General features: G+C 35.0%; 1 protein-coding gene across 3 annotated transcripts in view; it reads left to right on the top strand.

Annotated features, from left to right (window-relative positions):
• Nucleotides 1-20687, top strand: part of EPC2 (enhancer of polycomb homolog 2) — a 117290-nt gene that overhangs the window by 70328 nt on the left and 26275 nt on the right. For all 3 annotated transcript variants that reach the window (XM_040645137.1, XM_040645133.1, XM_040645142.1), the window contains exons 3-4: nucleotides 8904-9049; nucleotides 15211-15417. In XM_040645137.1, the coding sequence (XP_040501071.1) occupies nucleotides 8904-9049; nucleotides 15211-15417 (353 nt within the window). The remainder of the gene's footprint in view (nucleotides 1-8903; nucleotides 9050-15210; nucleotides 15418-20687) is intronic.

Below are 20687 nucleotides of genomic sequence, written 5' to 3'. Positions count from 1 at the left end.
ATGTAGGACCCTATGCAATATGCTAGGAGCTGGGGGTGGGGAGTCTCTAGATCCTAAAAATAAGACAAAAGGAGAGAGAGAACCAAAAATTCTATACTTCCTGATGAAGGTTGGTTTCTTAGTACCTTCTAAAAGTGACTGTGAGGATGTTTATTGTTTTTAGAATCACTGTGTATCATGGACTTAAACATATTTTTATTATGACTCAATTTATTGCATTATTATCTTTATTGATACTCATATTCATCCATTTTTGGCCAGCAGGAAAGAACATTCGGGTTAGCTTTTAAATCCTTTTGACATGGCTGTACGATACCAGAAAGCAAGAAAACTAAGATGTTATAGGCTCACCTTTGTATTTCCTGGCTCAGATCTGAAAGTAATCACATCTCCAGGAAGCTTGGTTCTTTTTAGTGGGAAATCGTATTTGGAGACTGCATCTAGGCACTAGGGGTGTTCATTGCTACTGGGCTGGTCATTGTCTCTTAAGACTTTTTAGTGGACCTCAGAAGGAAATAGGTACTTTTTAAAATTTGAAACATAAAATACATCATGAGTTTATACTAATATTTCTTTAATTCAAGACTACAGGGTTTTAATTTTACACACTTACAACTTTCTTTCACATCTCAGGATGTCTGTATAATTACCATGTTTTATCCCACCTTACACCACAATAGTCTCAGAATAGTAATGCCAGCACGTGCACCAACAATATAATTATCTAAAATAGTTTGAAGTTTTTTGGTTTGTTGCTTCCTTCATTTTTGCTTTTGGTCTTAGAGTATTTCCCACTAGAAATGTAACTCTGCTGTAGTTTAAAGATACTTGTAATAGAACTCAAATGACTGGCTTCATTTGTTCAATTTTATTTTATTTTATTCTTAGGGATTTTGTTCCAAGATTTTATTTTGTTTCATATTATGTAAAATTGGTTCTAAAAGTCATATCTATAAAACAAGCCATATTCAAAGAAGTCTAGTTGCTGCTATCCCACGTCTGCTTCCCCTGTCCCAATTTGATTCTTTCCTTCCTCTTATAGTTAATGCTTTCTTAAAATTTTATGGTTTGGTATATTAATCTTTTATTCAGTGATTGATAAGTAGACCCACAGAAGGTTAAAAAGGTTAAGAAATACACCCACCCACACATATGTGGACATTTAATGTATGATCAAAGAGTCATTACAAATCAGTGGGGAAGGATGAAACTGTTTGATAAATAGTGCTGGGACAGTGGTTATCCATATAGAAAAAAATAAAAATAAGGAATAAATATGGGAAGCAAAATATTAGCATTTTTAGAAAAAAAGTGAGCATAACTTTATGATCTAAAGATACAGAATTCTTAAGGCAAAGAGCAGAAACAGAAACCATAAAGGAAAAATGGATAAATAGTAGAGTATTAAAATTTAAAATTTCTTTTTGTTTTTGTTGTTTATTTATTTGGGGGGAGGGGCAGAGGGAGAAGGAGAAGCAGACTCCTCTCTGAGCAGGGAGTCTAACGGGGGCTCAATCCCAGGACCCTGGGATCATTGTCCGAGCCAAAGGCAGACGCTCAACCGACTGAGCCACCCAGGTGCCCCTAAAATTTAAAATTTCTACACATCAAAAGAATCATAAGAACAACCCACAGACCAGGAGAACATATAAATGCACTCCTTTTAGGCAAATTGTGGTAAAGGGAAAACAGCATGCACTTCTGAATCCAACATACTTGGGTTCATATTCTATGTGACAAGGTACAAACTAATTAAAACACCTCTAAAATCTTCATTTCATTTTGCAATGAAGATACAAATACCATATCTTTCCGGGTTTTGTGAACATTAGAGAAAATGTATCTGAAGCATTCATTTAGATATAATAGGAATTGCATCAGTGGTAACCATTGTTATGAGTAATTGTAATTCACAGTATTTACAAGCAACAACTGAATTAGGGTTTTATTAAGCTACTGAAAACTAACTGGAAATGTTTAGAAAAATAAAGTTCTGCTTAAAACTTAAAAACCTTGAAATAAACTGTAAACATTTTTTACCGAGGGTTAAAGCATATTAAATAGGCACTTTTGACTGTAAGGTTGGTTATGATCACTCAAACAACTGAAGCAAAAAAGGGGGAATTAGGGTAAGGATTCTTAATGCTTGTAAACTAGAACTGGAGTTCTTTTACTTGTTTCCTTCTCATTCCTGTTACCTCACGCCTTTGGTCTTCCACAGCTCATATTGTAAATGGTACCTTTTCACCTCGTTGCTCCCATCATTAACACTCTTACTGTGTCTGTGGGGTTTTGGGGGGTTTGGGTTTTTAAATCACATATTTTTGTCAGATTAATACACATATCATTAGGCTTAGTTGAAATTTTTTTCCCCTTATGGGGGCAGTCTTTTTCCTTCATTCTGAGAGATAGCTACGTTCAAATCCTTTACTTGTTTCTTTTGATATTTACCTTTGTATTTCTAAGTAGTGGGCTTATTTAACTATCTTTTAGTTTTTTTTAAATACATTCTCCCTTTTATTTAAAATTTCTTCTCTCATTTCTCTACTCAGCACTCTTTCCCTGTCCCATTTTTTGGCTGTAGTTACATTGTTAAATCAGTATTCAGTGTATACAGTATTATTCTGCAAATATTAACAGCTGAAACAAGTACTTAATGATTACATTTCCTTTTTTGCTTAGGTTTTTATTTTCAAAGAAGACAATTTCCTTATCTTTGTTTCTGTTTCTTTTTCTGTGTGCCTTTCATTAATTCAATGCAAATTGTCTTACAGAAGTATAACTTTTAATATGTTAAGAGAGTCAAATAATCTGTCACTTTTATTCCTTCCATGGACATTTTTTCCTGGAACCATTAATTCTGCTGCTTTATTCTAGACCAGTTGTTCTTAGGATTGCTACATGGTTATCTATCATCCATCATCTTGGCAATTTCTTTGCTTCTCTCATATTCGCTTCCCTCTTTCCTGGGTTCCATACTTTCCTTTTACTTTTAGATTTACTCCATCCTAATGGAGTGTACCCTCCAGTGGCTTTCTAAGAAAGGATGTGTGGAAAGGTGCATTTTTGGGGTTTCTTGCATGTCTGATATTTTTATTGTAGCCTCATACTTGATTGGATAGTTTGGTTGGGTAGAGAGGGTTTTAGGTTGGATTGGAAACTGTCAACCTTAGGAATTTTGAACACTGGTGTTGTCTTCTGATATCCAGTGTTGAGAAATCTGATGTTATTTCTTTTTTGCTATTAACAGTTTTAAATTTTCTGTTCTCATAAGTGTTCCTTTTATATAGTATCCTGTCTGTTCTTGTTTCATGGTTGCAGTGATATCTCTGTGAGGATTCTTTTTTTTTTTTTCCCCTTTCTCTTGCATTGTCTTTGTTTCCTGAGTTCCTGTTTTTCATTATGTTTTGCTGCTCAAATATCTGTGTTACTTGACTGTCCATTTATATTTGGGTCCATTTATATCTGATGCTGTTTTTTAGGGGATTAATCAATTTTTCCGTAAAAGAATTCTTCAGGCTTTTTCTTGGGTGGCTGACACTTTTTGTTTTTATAACTGAGTTGAGGGGTAGGGATGGCAGGGTGAGATGGCTGTGGATGGGAGTGCTAGGAGAATTCACTATTCAACATGTAAACTTTGCTTCATCTTTCTCCTTTGGTATGGAGCCTTATACTTTCCCTCAATATGCCTGGTGCTTGCAGAGTCTGCAGGCTCTCTGAATCAGCCTTTGTAGATTAAGCTATCAGTCTTCTGCCATTTGAGAGGAAAAGTAGTTGCTTAGCTACACTGGATGAGGAAGAGATCTAATTACCCATATAAAGATTTTTAACTAATCTTCCTATTTTCAGAAGTGTCCTGCTGGCTCTTTCAGAGAGTAACTGTTGATTTCAACTCTCCATAAGTCTTTAGATGGATAGGGAGTTTTCCTGCTTCTAGTTGTGTTCCCTCCACCTACCTCCCCTCCCCCAGCCAGACTGTTTTGTTTCGGTGTTCTCCTGTCTGCTAAGCTTGTATATTTCGTTAAGTCTTAAAATTTGATAATTCTTACCTGCTCATTCTCATCACCTCTGAAGGTAAATGCCATTTGGGGGAAAAAAAATGTTTTGCTTTTATTTTGGGATTTCGAGACACATACTTAAATGTGTTCAATTCTGCCTTATTTAACCAGAAGCAGTCTTTATGTTCACATTTCTGTTAGAGGAAGTCTGGCCCAGGTATGCTTTAAACACTGTTCCATTTCATAGGTCACTGATCACCTATGGTTGGGTGTTCAGGGGTCAGTTACTCATCTGTAGTGTGGTTGCCTGTGAAATGGAATGTCATATGGTATCAAACATGGCATAGGAGGGTTCACAGGTAGATATAGTGATTAACATCTATAATTACAATGATAGGTTTATGCGAAGAGTTCTCAGTTCACAGAATTAAGGTAGGGAAATCATCCATGTTTGTTTTACTTTGTTTTTACAAAGCCTGGAATTTAAAACCCTCTCGTTTGGCTTATATTCATTATGTTAGAGAGTACTTATGCCACATGTGCTATTGCATCCTACTTACATAAATAACCAGTGAGAATAGGGTGAGTAGAATAAATTCTGAGCACAGAGTATGTATAATCTTAGGGACCATATGATGGAGACTGAAGTACAGAAGGTAGAATGTTCCGAAGTCAAAAAAAAAAGCATAACCACGTATAAAATAACTTATTGAGTATAGCCTACAATGATGACTGTAGCCTGCAAATTTTGCTTAGGAGGGCAAGAAGTAACATTCTTTTTTCTTTTCTATGTTGAACTAATTGAGAAACAGACATATATAAACTTTCAGTTTTGTTACTAATAAAAATGGTATGGGAAGACAAGACATAGATATGTGACCTCAGTGGACTTTCTCATACTTAACTCCCAAATTAGGCAAGCTTACCCCACCACTGGTTGGAGACAAAGCAGGTCTCCCCAAACAAGGGCAGAATCAGCCCCTATGCTTACCACATAGGAGGACTGATTAGAATGCACCTCTTCAAAAGAAGGAAAAACCATAAGAGATTATGCATCCAAAGGTATTGAATTAATTAGGTCCTCCTCCCAAGTTCACCATTCAGTTTAAGTCACTCCTTCTTTGGCTAAGCAGAGGGTGAAGGAATAGAGAGAAACTGAAAGTATTCTTCCTATACTTTTCCTTCCTGGAGATTTGAGTGGAAATGTGGGGATCACATATTTCCCCTTAACACATAGCATATATTAGGCATAATATTATATAGTTTTAATATTCATATTAATCTGAAGTAATAGACAGTAACTAGCCCATCAGTGTGCCACATTTAATTGCATACCACTTATTTTGTACCACGATCAGTAAATCCTTTTTTTTTTTTTTTTTAATTTAAATTCTAGTTAGTTGACCTACAGTTCAGTATTGGTTTCAGGAATAGAGTTCAGTTCATCATTTACATATAGCACCCAGTGCTCGTCATAACAAGTGCCCTCCTTAATACCCATCACTCATCTATCCCATCTCCCACCCACCTCCCTCCATCAGCCCTCAATTTGTTCTTTATAGTTAAGAGTCTCTCATGATGTTTCCCTCTTTCTCTTTCCCTCTCCCATATGTTCATCAGTTTTGTTTTTTAAATTCCACATATGAGTGAAATTATTTGGTATTTTTCTTTTTCTGATTGACTTATTTTGCTTGGCATCATACATTCTAGCTCCATCCATGTCGTTGCAAATGGCAAGATACCATTCTTTTTGATGGCTGGGTAGTATTTCATTGTGCATGTATATGTGTGTGTGTGTATACATACACATATATGTGTTACATATACATCTTCTTTATCCATTCATCTGTCGATGGGCATTTGGGCTTTTTCCATAGTTTGGCTATTGTTGATAATGCTGCCATAAGCAGTAAACCCTTTTAATCTGAAAACTTCTTGTCATTTTTTGGCTCTGGGAAATTTTCTTGTGTTATTTCTTCTCCTGGGTTCTTCATATTTTCATTCTGCTATATAGCTATGCCTGCTGGATACTTGCATATGAATATATCCAAGCAAAAGGTAATCTAAGGGACTTTGAAAGGTCCCTTTAACTAGAATATGTGCTTTATCAGATAATTTTAGATCACCTCTGTTCTATAAATTCTCTGAGCTATAACCAGTCACCTTGTAAATGCCTTATATATTCAAACAGCAGGTTACACTCACTTCCCTAGCTACACAGTCTCCCTCCCCAGAAGCAGAAAGGTATTACCCTTTTTTGTGTATTCTTGGTTTGTAAGAGAGCGCCCGTGTGTGTGTATTCATTCTCCTTAAAAACCTTTTAAAAACATATCTTTGTGCACTGTATAAAAATATTGTGGAGGCACCTGAGTGGTGCAGTTGGTTGAGCATCAGACTCTTGGTTTCCGCTGGGGTCGTGATCTCAGGGTGGTGAGATCAAGCCCTGCATCAAGCTCTGTGCTCAGCGTGAAGTCTGCCTGAGATTCTCCCTCTCCCACTCGTGCTTGCTTGCTCTCTCAAATAAATAAATAAATCCTAAAAAAATTCTGTGCATTTGTAAGAGTATGTATGTATAGATATATATCCTATTTTTATTTTTAAAATACGTGTAAGTGCACATGTGTGCTTTCTGTACCTTAGCTTTTCTTGCCTGTTTGTTAAGATTGGTTTCTTTCCATATCAGTATACATTCATCGTTGTCATTGATTTTCAGGGCTTCCTTCTATTTCATGTATGTACAGACCATCATATGTTTCTCTATTCCCACATACATTGCTTGTTTTATATTTTTTACTTCTTACAGTGTCACATCTAATACTCTTGTATATTTATTATCTTTTTCTCTATGTGTGTGTATAGGAAAAACTAGAAATAGAATTGCGAAGTCCAAGAGCATGTGTTTCTAACTGAACTAAATACCAGCTTTAATTTCCTCCTCACAGTGTTTGAGGTTTCCTTTCCCCATTCATTCCAAAATAGTGTATCAAGTTTTAGATTTTAGTCTATTTGATAAGTGAAACATATCTTGTTTTTGTGTTTGCATGTATTTAATCAGTTTTATGGCTTCTCAGCTTGTACCTACCTATACATTTTCCCCTTGCATTTTCTTCTAGCATTTTTTTTATTTTTTACTACAAAATTTTGTTAAATATATCATTTATTGGTATTAGGAATAAGGTAGAATTCCAACTTAAGTTTTTTAAAAATAACTATTAATGTATGACCCTTTTTTATTAATAATCTGCTTTATCCTCAATGTTTTGAAATGCCGTTCTTTGTACTTGAAAGTACAATTATTTCTAGACTTTTTTTTTTTTTAAGTTTTGATTATGTAATCCCTACACCTGCATGGGGCTAGAACTCATGACCCCAAGATCAAGAAGTGCATGCTCTTGTGACTGAACCAGCCAGGTGCCCCTTATTTCTAGATTCTTAATTTTCTTCTGTAGCTTCTCATTATGTTACCAAACTACCGTTGTTGATAAATACATATCATCTTTTTTTTTTTTAAATAATTGCTTCTGTTTGGGCATATATTTTGTGATACTTTATTTTTTTTCCGTTAGTGAAAGGTATTTTAATTTTTTTGTTTTAATTCCAGTGTGGTTAATATACAGCATTATATTAGTTTCAGGTGCACAATAAAGTGATTCGCAATTCGGTATATTACTCAGTGCTCATCAAAATAAGTGTACTATTAATCCCCTTCACCTATTACACCTCTCCTCCTCCTTCCCCCACTGCCTCTCTGGTAACCGTCTGTTCTTTATAGTTAAGAGTCTGTTTTTTGGTTTGTCTTTCTCTTTTTTCCTTTGTTCGTTTGTTTTGTTTCTTAAATTCTACGTATGAGTGAAATCATAGGGTGTTTGTCGTTCTCTGACTGGCTTATTGCACTTAGCATTATACTGTCCAGCTTCATCCATGTCATTACAAATGACAAGAGTCCAGTTCTTTTTATGGCTGCATAATATTCCATTGTATGTGTACCATATTTTCTTTAGCCATTCATCTGTTGATGGACACTTGGGCTGCTTCTATAGTTTGGCTATTTTAAATAATGCTGCAGTAAACATAGGGGTGCATATATCCCTTTGAATTAGTGTTTTTGTATCTTTTGGATAGATACCGAGTAGTGGGTAGTATTATAGTGTAGTTCTATTTTTAACTTGTCAAGAAAGCTCCATACTATTTTCCACAGTGGCTGCACCCGTTTGCATTCTCACCAACAGTGCAAGATGGTTCTTTTTTTCCACATCCTCACCAACACTTACTGTTTCTTGATTTTTTTATTTTAGCCATTCTGACAGGTGTGAAGTGATATCTTTGTAGTTTTGATTTGCATTTGCTTGGTGATGAGTGATTTTGAGCATCTTTTCATGTGTCTGTTTGCTGTCTGTATGCCTTCTTTCAAGAAATATCTGTTCATGTCTTCTGCCTGTTTTTTAGTTGGATTGTTTGGTTTTTTGGTGTTGGGTTGTATAAGTTTTTTATATATTTTGGACACTAACCCTTTATCAGATATGTCATTTACAAATATTTTTTCCCTTTTAATAGTTGTTGTGATCCTTTATTTTTAAAGCAAATTAGTTATTGCTTTTACTGTTCTGTTAAACTTTAAGTAGTATATGAATTAAGATTTTATTTTTTCTTCTGTGCTTTTTTTAGTCTCTGAAACCAATTTAAAATTTTATCTATCTATTTATTTATTTATTTTTTACAATAGTTGACACAAAGTGTATGTTACGTTAATTTCAGGTGTACTCTGGAACCAGTTTTTAGATGTCAGCTCATGAGTTCCTCTTTGGTCAATGCGCTGTAATTTGGAAGTATTCTGTGGTCAAATATAAACACTATATAATTCTGTAATTTCTCCTCAGTTTGAAGAATTTTTCTTTTCTTTTCTAGCCTTTAATCTAGACAACGAGCAACCAGATTATGATATGGATTCAGAAGATGAGACCTTATTAAATAGACTTAACAGAAAGATGGAAATTAAGCCTTTGCAATTTGAAATTATGATTGACAGACTTGAAAAAGCCAGTTCTAATCAGGTACTGTACCTTGTAAAAATGTCTCCTGTCTTACAATTAATCCAGTTAGCAACTTTATTTTGCATTTTCTTTAGACCTGAGTATATTGTATTATACTGCCTTTTGAATTTTGCTGACATCCTAGAATTTCTATTTACAGTATTCCTTGAACTGAGTACTGAAGCATAATTTCTTTGAATAGGAGTATGAAGAGTACTATTCTGATCTTTCTTCTTGTTTGGATATAAAAATAATACTAGCTGCAATGCTATATAACATCTTCTTGATCCTTTTCATAGGCTAAATTTGCTTGGTTGTGTCTCTAAGGCAGATATCTCATACCAAATCCTTCTTAGTTGCTCAGATTTATTAAGGTACTCATTATCATTTCAGATGTATTTTAGTTTTACTTACATATTATTTAAAATTTTAAGTGAAGAAAAAATTATTCACAAGGAAATAATTTTCTTTAGTGGATCATTCTAAATATGGTATAAAGAATTGAAAATGGTATGGTCTTTTTGGAAAGCAATTAGGCAGCATATGTCAGGAACCTTAAAATTTTTGTACCGTTTAGTTTAGTTTAGTAATTCTACCTCTAGGAATCATTCTCGAAAAAAGTAATTAGTGAAAATGTCAAAGATTTTTGAACAAAGATGTTCAGAATAACTTACAAGTTGTCTGTAGGATGGAATATCATACAGCCATTAAAAACCATTTTGAATATCAGTGGAAATTGCTCATTATATAATGTTAGAGTTCAAAAAAAGGATACGGAATTAAGTACAGAACTCTGAGATTCATTTAAAGCATTTACATTTATATGTGTGCATTGAATAAAAGATGAAGAAAGCCCAACAAATACCAGTAATGGTTCTATTTAGATGATAGAATTATTGGTGATTTTCACGTTCTTTATTGTTTTTCTGTTTCCCAAATTTACTGTTATGAACATGTATAGATTGTAATTGGATTTAAAAAATAAACTTTTTAAAAGTAATTTCTTGGTGTACCTGTGTGGTGTATTAATATATTAATTGTTAATTAATGTAGTAAGAAGTTACAGAAATAAATAAATGTTTTACAGTAGACTGTTAACACTTTCCACTAGTTTACTCATTACAAATTCATTATTTTCCTTTACCTCCCAACTTATGCCCTTTAAATCCTTGAAGCATTACCAGCTCTTCAGAACATTTTTAAAAACTTCTCTGTTGTGAAAGGGCTTTGGTGCATATTTAGCCTTTCTATCAGTCTTTAACCCCCCATTTGGATGGAAAGTAATAATTTATGTGCAATCAAAAGAAGTACATTGAAAACTGAATTTTGTAAAATTCAACTTAGTTGGTTTTTTGAGGGAATGTCTTTTTTTTATTGGAAATTTGTTTTAATTTATCAGATCAAATATCAAAAATATTCTTATTAATGCTCACAGTTTTCCTAAGATTTTGATCACTGGCATTAGGTATGATTTCATTTTTCTTCTTAATATGCAAACTTTTCTAGAAATCTTAAGTTTAGTCTTTATTTTGGTACTTTTGCTATTTTCCACAGTTGCTCAGAAATTACTGGTGGTGAAGCCTTCAGCTCTCTGTTCTATAATTTGCTTTATTTCATTTCTGTCAGTAATAATTACTTAGTTCTTAAGTGAACAAGAGAGATGATAGAAGTTCTGCCCTTGGGGAGCTTATTATCTCAGTGGGGACAGGATAAACAAAAAGCATGTGTGAACAGTACAATTAACGATCCACGTACAATCAGTAAAATATTCTATTTTACTTCTCTTTGCTCAGAGACAAGTTTTTAAACCCTAAAACTGGGTAGACTCAGAGGATGATAGCACTTGCTTTCAGCAGTGTAGACAAAGGTGGAGGTTCATCCTAAGGGCAAGATAATGGTCTTGTTATTAGGACTAAGGATTAAAGATACCAAATGCTGTTCTCATCTTAGGTGCCTGAAATGTGGATTCATGGATTTCTTTAATTTTCCTTTTTGGCAGCTGACATGGTAGCAGATCTCAAAGCAACGAATTAAGTTTGTGGTTAAAGCAATATTTATTTTGTTGGTAGAGAAGACATAAAAGACTGAGACAAAGCTTCTGCCCCCATCATTCTGTAGAGACTGCTGCAATGAAGTTATTATTGAAAATTCCTGTTGCCAAATGCTGTGATTATTTTCAGTCCCCATTCACTTATTTTAATTGAGCTCTCCTTCTTTCTTCAAACTTATCACCTTTTGTCTTTTGAATATACTTTATTCTTTTCTGATTTTTAAAAATATTTTCTGTGATTATTCCTTCTAATTGTCTCTTACTGAGTCCTTTCATTAATTTCTGCAGACATCAGAGTTTCTTGAAATTCTGTCCTTGGTATTCTTGTCCTGTGTGTTTGGGGTTAATATCACCTTAGCAAGCATTTTTTTGAGGATAATAATACGTGTATCCTTACCCTTGACCTCCTTGAGCTCCAGGACTTTCTCTTTTTGTGCAGCCTGTTGGCATCTCCACCTAGATGGTCCACAGACCTCTCAAGTTTAACTTTTCTGACTCTCTTAACTACACATTATCCTGTATCATGTTCCTTATCTCCCTGGTAACTTCCAAAATTCACAATGGTGTGTTTTTTATCCCTTTTTCTTCAATCCCTCAATTTTTCTTTTTTAAAGATTTTATTTATTTCTTTGACAGAGACAGCCAGTGAGAGAGGGAACACAAGCAGGGGAGTGGGAGAGGAAAAGCAGGCTTCCAGCAGAGGAGCCTGATGTGGGGCTCGATCCCATAACGCCGGGATCACGCCCTGAGCCGAAGGCAGACGCTTAACAACTGTGCTACCCAGGCGCCCCAGTCCCTAAATTTCTGATTTTAACTCTTCCTCATGCACCTGTATATTCCTCGCATGTTTCATCTTTAATTATCTCTTGTCTCATTTCTTCAGTCTTTCTCTCTTTGCCCAAAAATGTGCCAAGGGTCCCTGTTTCCAGGAGAACCGTTTCATTTGACCCCATCTTTCTCTATGAATCACCACCCTTTGTCTCTCCTTTTTTTTTTTTTGTCAGTTACATTTTTAAAAGATTAGACATATTATTTAACTTTTACTCCTACTCCAGTGCATGTCAGTATACTGATTGCACCCAGGTAACCAATGGCCTTCTCATTGTCATCCGTCCATTTCAGCTTGTATCCTACTAAATATCCCCATAGTACTGGATGCTGTTGACCTCCACATTCTCAAATCTTGTCTTCTTCTTTCTTCATCTCTTCCTGTACATCTTGTTGCTATTTTCTTCAATATTTGTCCTCAGAATTTATACTTGTATCTTAAGCTACCAACACAAGCACTTCCAGATGGAGTATTTTGTGGTTCTGTCCTATATCTTAATTTTACTAATACTGAGTTCGAAAGTTCTGACATTGTTCTCTTATTTTTTAAATTGTATTTGTCTTGCCTTGACTGCCACATTTTAAGTTCCTGTCGGTAGTAGTTTTATCTTGAATTTTTTTTCCCTAATTTCCCCACAACTTATATAACATAATGATGGACTGATTATTAACTATTTATTGTTTAACTGACTATATTTTTAAAACATTACTTTTTATACATAATTTATTCATTTGTGTATTATAAATGTATTTCTTGAAATTGCTGAACCATGAATCTGTATGTAAACAAACTAAATGATCCTTGTCCTCGTGAAGCTAGTGGCAATCTAGAAGAAAAGCCCAGCTAGTGGAATAATTTTTATCTCATCTCCAAGCCCCCAAAGTAAGTAAATCAAACAACTCAGAGGTATCTTAGAAATAATTAATTTTATCACTGACCTTTTTGTCAAATAAATACTGGTTTCCACTGCTTTCTAGTAGAGAAAATGCTAAATGGCAGAACTTTTTTCTTAAGGTAGAAAAGTAGTAGGATTCTGATTTTGTGGATTTTTGATCTTGTGTCCTGATAATTTGGGACTACTTTATCTGCAAATAGTTCTTTCCCACTCAAATTGATGCTGTCAGTGTGATGATAATGATGCAGGTGACACTGATTGCCTTAGAATAGCTAATTTTAATAGAATGATTAAAACTCATTTTACCCAATAAAATAAAAATTTACTGTATAGCAACATAAAAACATCAGTCACCTGAGAAATATAGTTAACATTGGAAAGAAATGTCAGGATGTTTAACTGTAAATAGTGTATTGAATTCTTATTACCTGAGATATAAAGAGGGTACATATCAACCAGGCAGAAGGACCTTTGTAGAAGGAGCAAGAAGCACCAGAGAAGGAAATCTAAGGCAGTGTTTTAATCCCCTTACATCTCCTGCAGGAGGATAGGAAGCAGTGTTATCCTGATAGTATTATATAAGAAACTCACTACTGCTCTGTGACTTGATAGGAAGAAACCTATCCTCCTCCCCACTCTCAAGTTAGAGTATGTTCTTGATATCATTCGTGAAGGTACAAAATTTTATCAGAAGCAGAATGACCAAACAGCTGAAGATGTGTGGCATATCACAGCATTGTTTCCCTTGGTTCCCTGAGCACGTGAAAGCTGCCAGTGATGTCATGATGATGTAAGCATGAGGTCGAATTTTATTACATCCAGAAAGCTTGGTTCTTATTCTACCACTGGCATTGTAGACTTTGGACTATTCCAGAGAACTTCAGCTAACAAAGGTGCCTGTTAAAGTTGATGTTTGGAAATATTGGTTCTTTTAGTTTGGTCTCTTATTCCAGGCTCTGGCCCTCCACTTTAAAGACCAAGTTACTCAGCCTTTCAGATGCATTTAAGATGACTTCATTGAGACATTGAAAAAGCCAAACTGTGGCCACATATAATTTTATTGCACTAAATGTAATCATTACATGAACTAGAATACTTGAGTTATCATTGTCAGTGTATTCTCTTCCTGCAGCCAGTCTTGGCAGCCAAATTAAAATAAGAAACCAACTAAATTAACCCTGGTAATCACCATCATAGGACTGGAAGTCCAGTGATCATTACATTTATTCCATGAACTTAAACCAGTAGGTGAAATCAGATATCAGGAATTTATTGGTGGGTCATGCTGTCTTTAGTTGACTTCATACAACCCTCAGATCAATTCCTATATTGATCTTACAGTTTCAGAGAGAAAATGTTCCCCTTCATTTCCAAGTTTTAGGAAGACATTTTTAAGGAGATACCTCAACTTATTTTGAAAATGAATCTTCATCTCCAAAATGATAAAAGTAAAAAGATTGGGATAACAGCACTTCATTGAGGTTTTCCAGCCTTAAAACTCCATTACCTTTTTCTAGAGTTCACTGTAAATGGTTATGGATAACCCATAATCCATCCTGCTAAAGCCGATTGGTCTATTTGATCTTCACAAGCAGAAAGGAAACATGTGACCAAACAAATTTTTTACAAACCTTAGTTTGAGATATGTCAACATTATATTGACTATGTATTGATAAAGGAGAAGTAGATCCCTGAGATATCAGTGTAAGACTTCCTAGAGAAACCATCCTAGGATCACTGTTCCAGGCATAACAATGTCATTAGCAGAAAGAGTGTTGAGAACAAGGATTCTCTAGTACTTAACCAGTTTAGATAGAGGAATTGCCTTTATATGTAATTAGTACAAGAAATTCAAAATTGCATAGTGTTGAAACTTCTGGAAACATGCTAAGTTTGTTCTTTACAGTCTTAAACTTGTTATATTAGTTGCAATATGTTAGAGAATATTCATCTTTCATTTTACAGGTAAATAGAAGAAAAACCTTCTGTGTCTTCTAGTTTCTGTTGAAAAACAAAAGCACAGAAAGAACCTATTAGACTGTGAAAAACTAGTAGATCTTCAAATATGTAGAATCACAGAATATCAGAATTTTGATGGACCCTAGGTATCTTAAGTCCAAGACTTAACTGGCATAAATCTGTTCCAGTCTTCCCAGTGTTCATTTAGGCTTCTTAAATATTTTAAGTTGTGGTACTTACCTCTCAGAGCAAAATATAAATTTTTGGATAAATCTCCTTATTAATAAATCCTTTGTAAAATTTCAGAATTGAATTGTGTTTTCTGCCATCATGATGTCTGATCATAATTGTTAGACTAATCACATTTTTTTATATAGGTATATATAGCTTAACTTTGATTTCTCTTTTTCAAACCTTATAGTTGATGACAATTTGTATTTTTCATTTAGCTTGTAACACTTCAGGAAGCAAAACTGCTGCTAAACGAAGATGATTACCTTATTAAAGCTGTGTATGACTACTGGGTAAGAAAACGTAAAAACTGCAGGGGTCCGTCCCTCATTCCTCAGATAAAACAAGAGAAAAGAGACGGCTCTACCAACAATGACCCTTATGTTGCCTTTCGGAGGAGAACAGAGAAAATGCAAACTCGAAAGGTAATGTACAAATTAGATTTAATTGAGTGTACCTTAATGGTATTTAAGACCGATTTTTTTTCTGCTAATAACTTCAATAATTTTGAATATCTTGTTGAACATACAGGGGAGCTAATAACATTGTTAAACCTAATGTTAGAAATCCTGCTCTTGAGGAGCTTCTGTCAGTCACCTTCTGTTGGTATAATATCTAATACCCATGCCCTTTTTAAATCTGCTTACACCATTTCAAACTTGCAATTGAAGTAGCAAAAGGAATTATATATCTTTATGTACCTCAGAAATATGAGTTCTTCAGTTAAATTATATATACATTTTATACATATTCTCTTGTTTAAGAAACTTAAGAGCTTATAGCCCCTTTGAAACCACATTCTAATTCTTGCAAAGAAAAATGGACTTTACTGCCTCTAGCTACTGTGGGGTCATGGGAAGTAGGGAAAAGTTCATTTTCAGGCCTGTTCTGCCAGTAGTCAAAAGTAACAGTGGAATGTTTTTCTTCTTCTCTGAGTTGTCCATTGTGTCAAATTTCAAATTGATGAACTTGTCCCCATCTGCCTTTCAGAAGCAGTGTGAGTTGGAATTTTAAGTAAGAGAAAAAGGGTCTCATGTTGTGGAATGATATGGTATAGAGGAAGGTATTACTTGAGAGTGGGTATTCACTGTCTTCCGTTCCTCATAATTAAACAGTAAACACCATACATAGTAACACATTCTGTAACATGCAAAAAATTTTAGCATATAAATGTTAAAACCATGAGGAATTATGATTTGGAGGCAAAGCATTTTCTGTGGATTCCTGTTTCTCCTAACATTAAAAGCTTGTCCTTGTCAGTTGTTAATATAACAGCTGTGAAGCATAACAGCTGCCAGGAATAGTATATTTTAGGAGAAATTCTCCTACTGGTTAACAACCATTTTCTGTTAAGTCTTTCTTGGATTTCCCAAGTGTAGATGCCACTTCCTAACCCAGGCTAAGTTTTCAACATGGCGTTTTAGTTGTTAGCTAAGGAAATCTCAGGTACTTCATGAAGATTTAACATCTTGCTTAGAAAAGACTAAAATGAGGTAAGTTTATAAATACAGGCAATTGGACATGAGGAAGGAGAGGTTTATCTGAACCACTGAAAAATCTGAACTACCAAATGCTTTTTAAAAGAAATGTAATAGGGGCACCTGGATGGCTCGGTCAGTTAAGCATCTGCCTTCAGCTCAGGTCATGATCCTAGGGTCCTGGGATCAAGCCCCGCAGCGGGGCTGTTCAGCAGGGAGTCTGGGTCNCCCTTTGTCCCTCCCCCTGCTTGTGCTCTCTCTCTCTCTTTCTCTCTCTCTCTTAAATAAGTAAAATCTTTAAAAGAAGTGTAATTGATTTAGATACATTGCAAAACACAGACTTTTTAACAATGTCTTTTGAAGGAAGAATACCGTTGGACTTCTTTTAGTGAGTAAGAAGTACTTAAAATTAGCAGTATTTTTTGACATGTAAAGAATATTCCAAATATTTAAACCGGTTTAATTCTTAAATAGGTTAAACTACTGTTTTCTACCCAGTGTATATTGAGAATTGCTAGAATGGGTTCCTATGTTCAGGTGCTTCACCATTGTTCAATAACTAGTACCACTTTTCCCGACACTGATTTCTACCCTTTCTCTTATCTGTTATTTTCACCTTCCTCTGCAGAGTGGTACATTTTCTTTTCTAGTAGTCTTTTTATTCCTCTCTGTTTTCAGTTGTGGGACCAAAGACCCCTTCATGCACACTAATGCTGCTTAGAAATGTTCATGTGTTTCAAAATGAGAAAATTGGGAAAGCAGTCAACAGTAAACATCCCTAGGTGTTCCAGAGGTGGGGAAGCATTGGGATATACAAAAATGAATACAGTTAACACAGGCTCTCTACTTCCTTTTCTGTTTCCACAAAATTGAAAACACATGTATAGCTAGATACAAAGGTGCTAAAATAAAGGACTTCTGAAATATTTGCTTGGCAGCCTAGAATTTAACTTTAATTCACTAAACTGGTATTTAATTTGCGACTGCTTAAGTACTTAAGGACATTCTTAAATGAGACAGTCTTCAGGCACCAGCATGTCTGAAAGCACTGATTGGGAAGACTTGAATCAGCATATGTGTTTAATATGTTTAACCCAGTAGATACAACTGTTAACATCTGTGCTTTCTCTCCTCCCTGTGTGGCCCAGAAAAAAACAAGATAGACAGGAGAGGAAACTCAGAGTAGTTGTTCTCAGTCTGGCTCCATATAACAATCTCCTTTGAATTATCCTTGTTTATAAAAAGAGTTATAGTTAATTCTAAGGTGCAGCAATTTGAAAAGTAAAAAATTAAAAAAAAATAAAGTGCAGCAGTTTGAGAATCTCTTCCCTAGAGTTTTGGCGGTAGGTCAGAACTATAATATGTAACTGGGTATAGGGAGAAAAGAGTTGGTCCAGAGCAGAGACTGTAGTGAGGAAGGGTAAAGGAAGTGAGTGGACTTGAAAACAGAGATAGGGCCATCTTAAAAGCATGGGAAAAATGTCAGTATGAACTTACTGTTTTATATATAGAGAGAGTCAGATATAGATATAGATCTGTGCATGTATATGTACATACATGTATTATAAGTGTATTTCCCAGTTGTGTTTGCTGAGGAGGTCTAGAAGCAATGATGCTCAGTAGCAGTGAGCGTGCCTAGCATGTAGGTCATGATTTTTAAATACCGTTTTCCTTTAAAAGGAACCAGGGCTTCTTAGAAAAATGGTGTTTCCAGGTCTAGGGCTAGGCAAGTACAAAGATAAGCTTGGAACATTCTGCTACGCCAAAAAGACTGTTGATTGAAGATTAAAGAATGTTGGACCCATGTCAGAAGGGCTGAAGAGCCAGCTTGAAGGGGGGAACTCTACTAACCAAATGTGGGTGTCAAAATAAATAGAGTGATGAATAACCCATAGAGTATAAGCAACCCATGAGTCCATACTAATATAAATGGGTGGTTGCATGGATGGATGGATAATTGGTAGATTAACTGATTGATAAAAGAGAAGGGAACACTTTTCCTTACAGTAGAATTTTGACTTCCAAGCGTCAGTGGAATGAGGAAGTTTGAAAATCACCATTTGGCAGCCACGAAAGTAATAAGTTTTTCAGGCAAAAGTTAGAATCAGTGGATAATTAACTAATGGGAGGAAATTTGATGAGAAACAAGGTACATAGTCCTACAGCATACTTCTGATTAAAGGAGGAAAAAATAGTTATTTGACTGAAGAAACCTGACAGACACCATCTTAATCAAGTGATCAAAGTTACCACCAACAGTAGTGGGACAAATAAGGATCATTTAACTCCTGATACAAGAGAGGGATAAAATATCACTTCTGTGATAATCCTATTAAAAATACATAACCTGAATTTAACGTCAAAGAAACCCAAATTGAGGAACATCCTACAAAAATAAGTGGCCTCTGTTCTTTAAAAATGTCAAGATCATGGGGTTGCCTGGATGGCGCAGTCAGTTAAGCAGCCGACTTTTGGTTTCAGCTCAGGTCGTGATCTCAGAGTCATGGGGTGGAGCCCTGCATCAGGCTCTGTGCCCAGTGTGGAGTCTGCTTAAGACTCCTCTCCTCCTTACATAAATAAATAAATCTTTTTTAAAAATTCAAGATCATGATCACTGTAGAAAAACAAAGGAACTATTCCAAATCATAGGAGATTAAAGAGACATGACAACTAAGTACAGTTGTAATCTTGAATCGGATCCTAGACCAGGAAAAAATTTGCTGTAATGAGTGAATTTAATAATAAAAATTATCCCACTAATGTCCTTTATGGCAGCAATTACATAAACATATGAAAATATATGTAACAATTATATTTGTTGCCATAAAAGACATTAGTGGGACAATTATGAACAAAATCAGTGTTAATTTCCTGATTTTGATACTAGTACTGGTTATGTAAGAGATTATCATTGTTTCCACAAAGTCCATATTAAAGTGCTTAGGGATGAAGGCACAGTATATATTCAACTAGTCTCAATTTTTTTAAAAAACACGACTGCTAATTTTACATATTGATGTATGTGTTCACATACATTCATGTATACGTCTTAGTCCATTTAGACTATTGCAACAAAAAACCAGAGACTGAGTGGTTTAAACAACAAATATTTCTTTGTCACAGGTCTAGAGGCTAGGAGGTATGAGAAACAGTACCAGCAGATTCAGTGTCTGGTGAGGGCCTACTGCCTGGTTCATAAGTCATTTTGCTGTGCCCTCACATGGTGGAAGGGGCAAGAAAGCTCTCTGGGATCTCTTTTAGAAGAGTACAGATCCATTTGCGAGGACTCCACCTTCATGACCTAATCACCTCCCAAAGGCCCTTCCTCTAAATAACATCACATTGAGGGCTTGGAGTTTCAACATGAATTTTCAGGGGACACAAACATTTAGTCCATAATAGTATAGACTAAATAATATATGTACATACATACAGATAAAGCAAATGTAAAATAATAACATTTGCATAATGTGGATAAAGATATATAGGAATTCTTTATACTATTTTTGTAACTCTGTAAATCTGAAATTATTTCAGAATAGAAGGTTCAAAAAAGTGTAGAAAGGACAGGACTAGAGAAAGGAAAAATTAGGAAGGGTAGTTATTTGGGTCTAAGGAGAGCAGGAAAGGACTGGTTAAGACAGGGGGGACGCCTATAGGCCGCAAGGAACGCTTAATGAAGAGGGGGTTAATCTTAAAGGTTCTGGTGCACTTCTGATTATTGTTCAGCTGTCATGGAGCCTTGTGTTACTACTCATCTTTGAATCTGTATGTCTCATTCTTATTAGACTTTAAGCCTTTTGAGGGTAGGGGATGTGTGTAGTACTGTGTAGTACTGTATAATATTTGCTCTTGGTAATGTTAATTTTTTTTTCAATTGGAAAGTATTATTGCTGCCTGCTTGCCAAAAACTTTTGCTCAAAACCATACTTTAGATTTTGCCTTTTGTCATGTAGTACTGGAAGGGGGGAGAAGACTAATTTCCTTTTGATACAGTGAAAGACTGACTTATTAACATAGCATTTTCAGATATAGGTATGCAGTATCTTAATCGGGCTTATTAGTTTAGGTTATGTTTTGTAGATGATTATTTTTCAAATACAAGAAACTACACATAAAAGAGTTAAACTTTGAATCTTTCTCAAGTTTTATTTTCTCCTTTATAATCCTCCAGGATGAAACTGGGCTTCAGGTTCCTTCTGATGTTATATTGCATT

Source organism: Ursus maritimus, unplaced genomic scaffold (genome assembly GCF_017311325.1).
Source record: "Ursus maritimus isolate PB19 unplaced genomic scaffold, ASM1731132v1 scaffold_1, whole genome shotgun sequence".
NCBI classification, from domain to species: Eukaryota; Metazoa; Chordata; class Mammalia; order Carnivora; family Ursidae; genus Ursus; species Ursus maritimus.
This window is presented reverse-complemented; position numbering and strand designations above follow the sequence as displayed.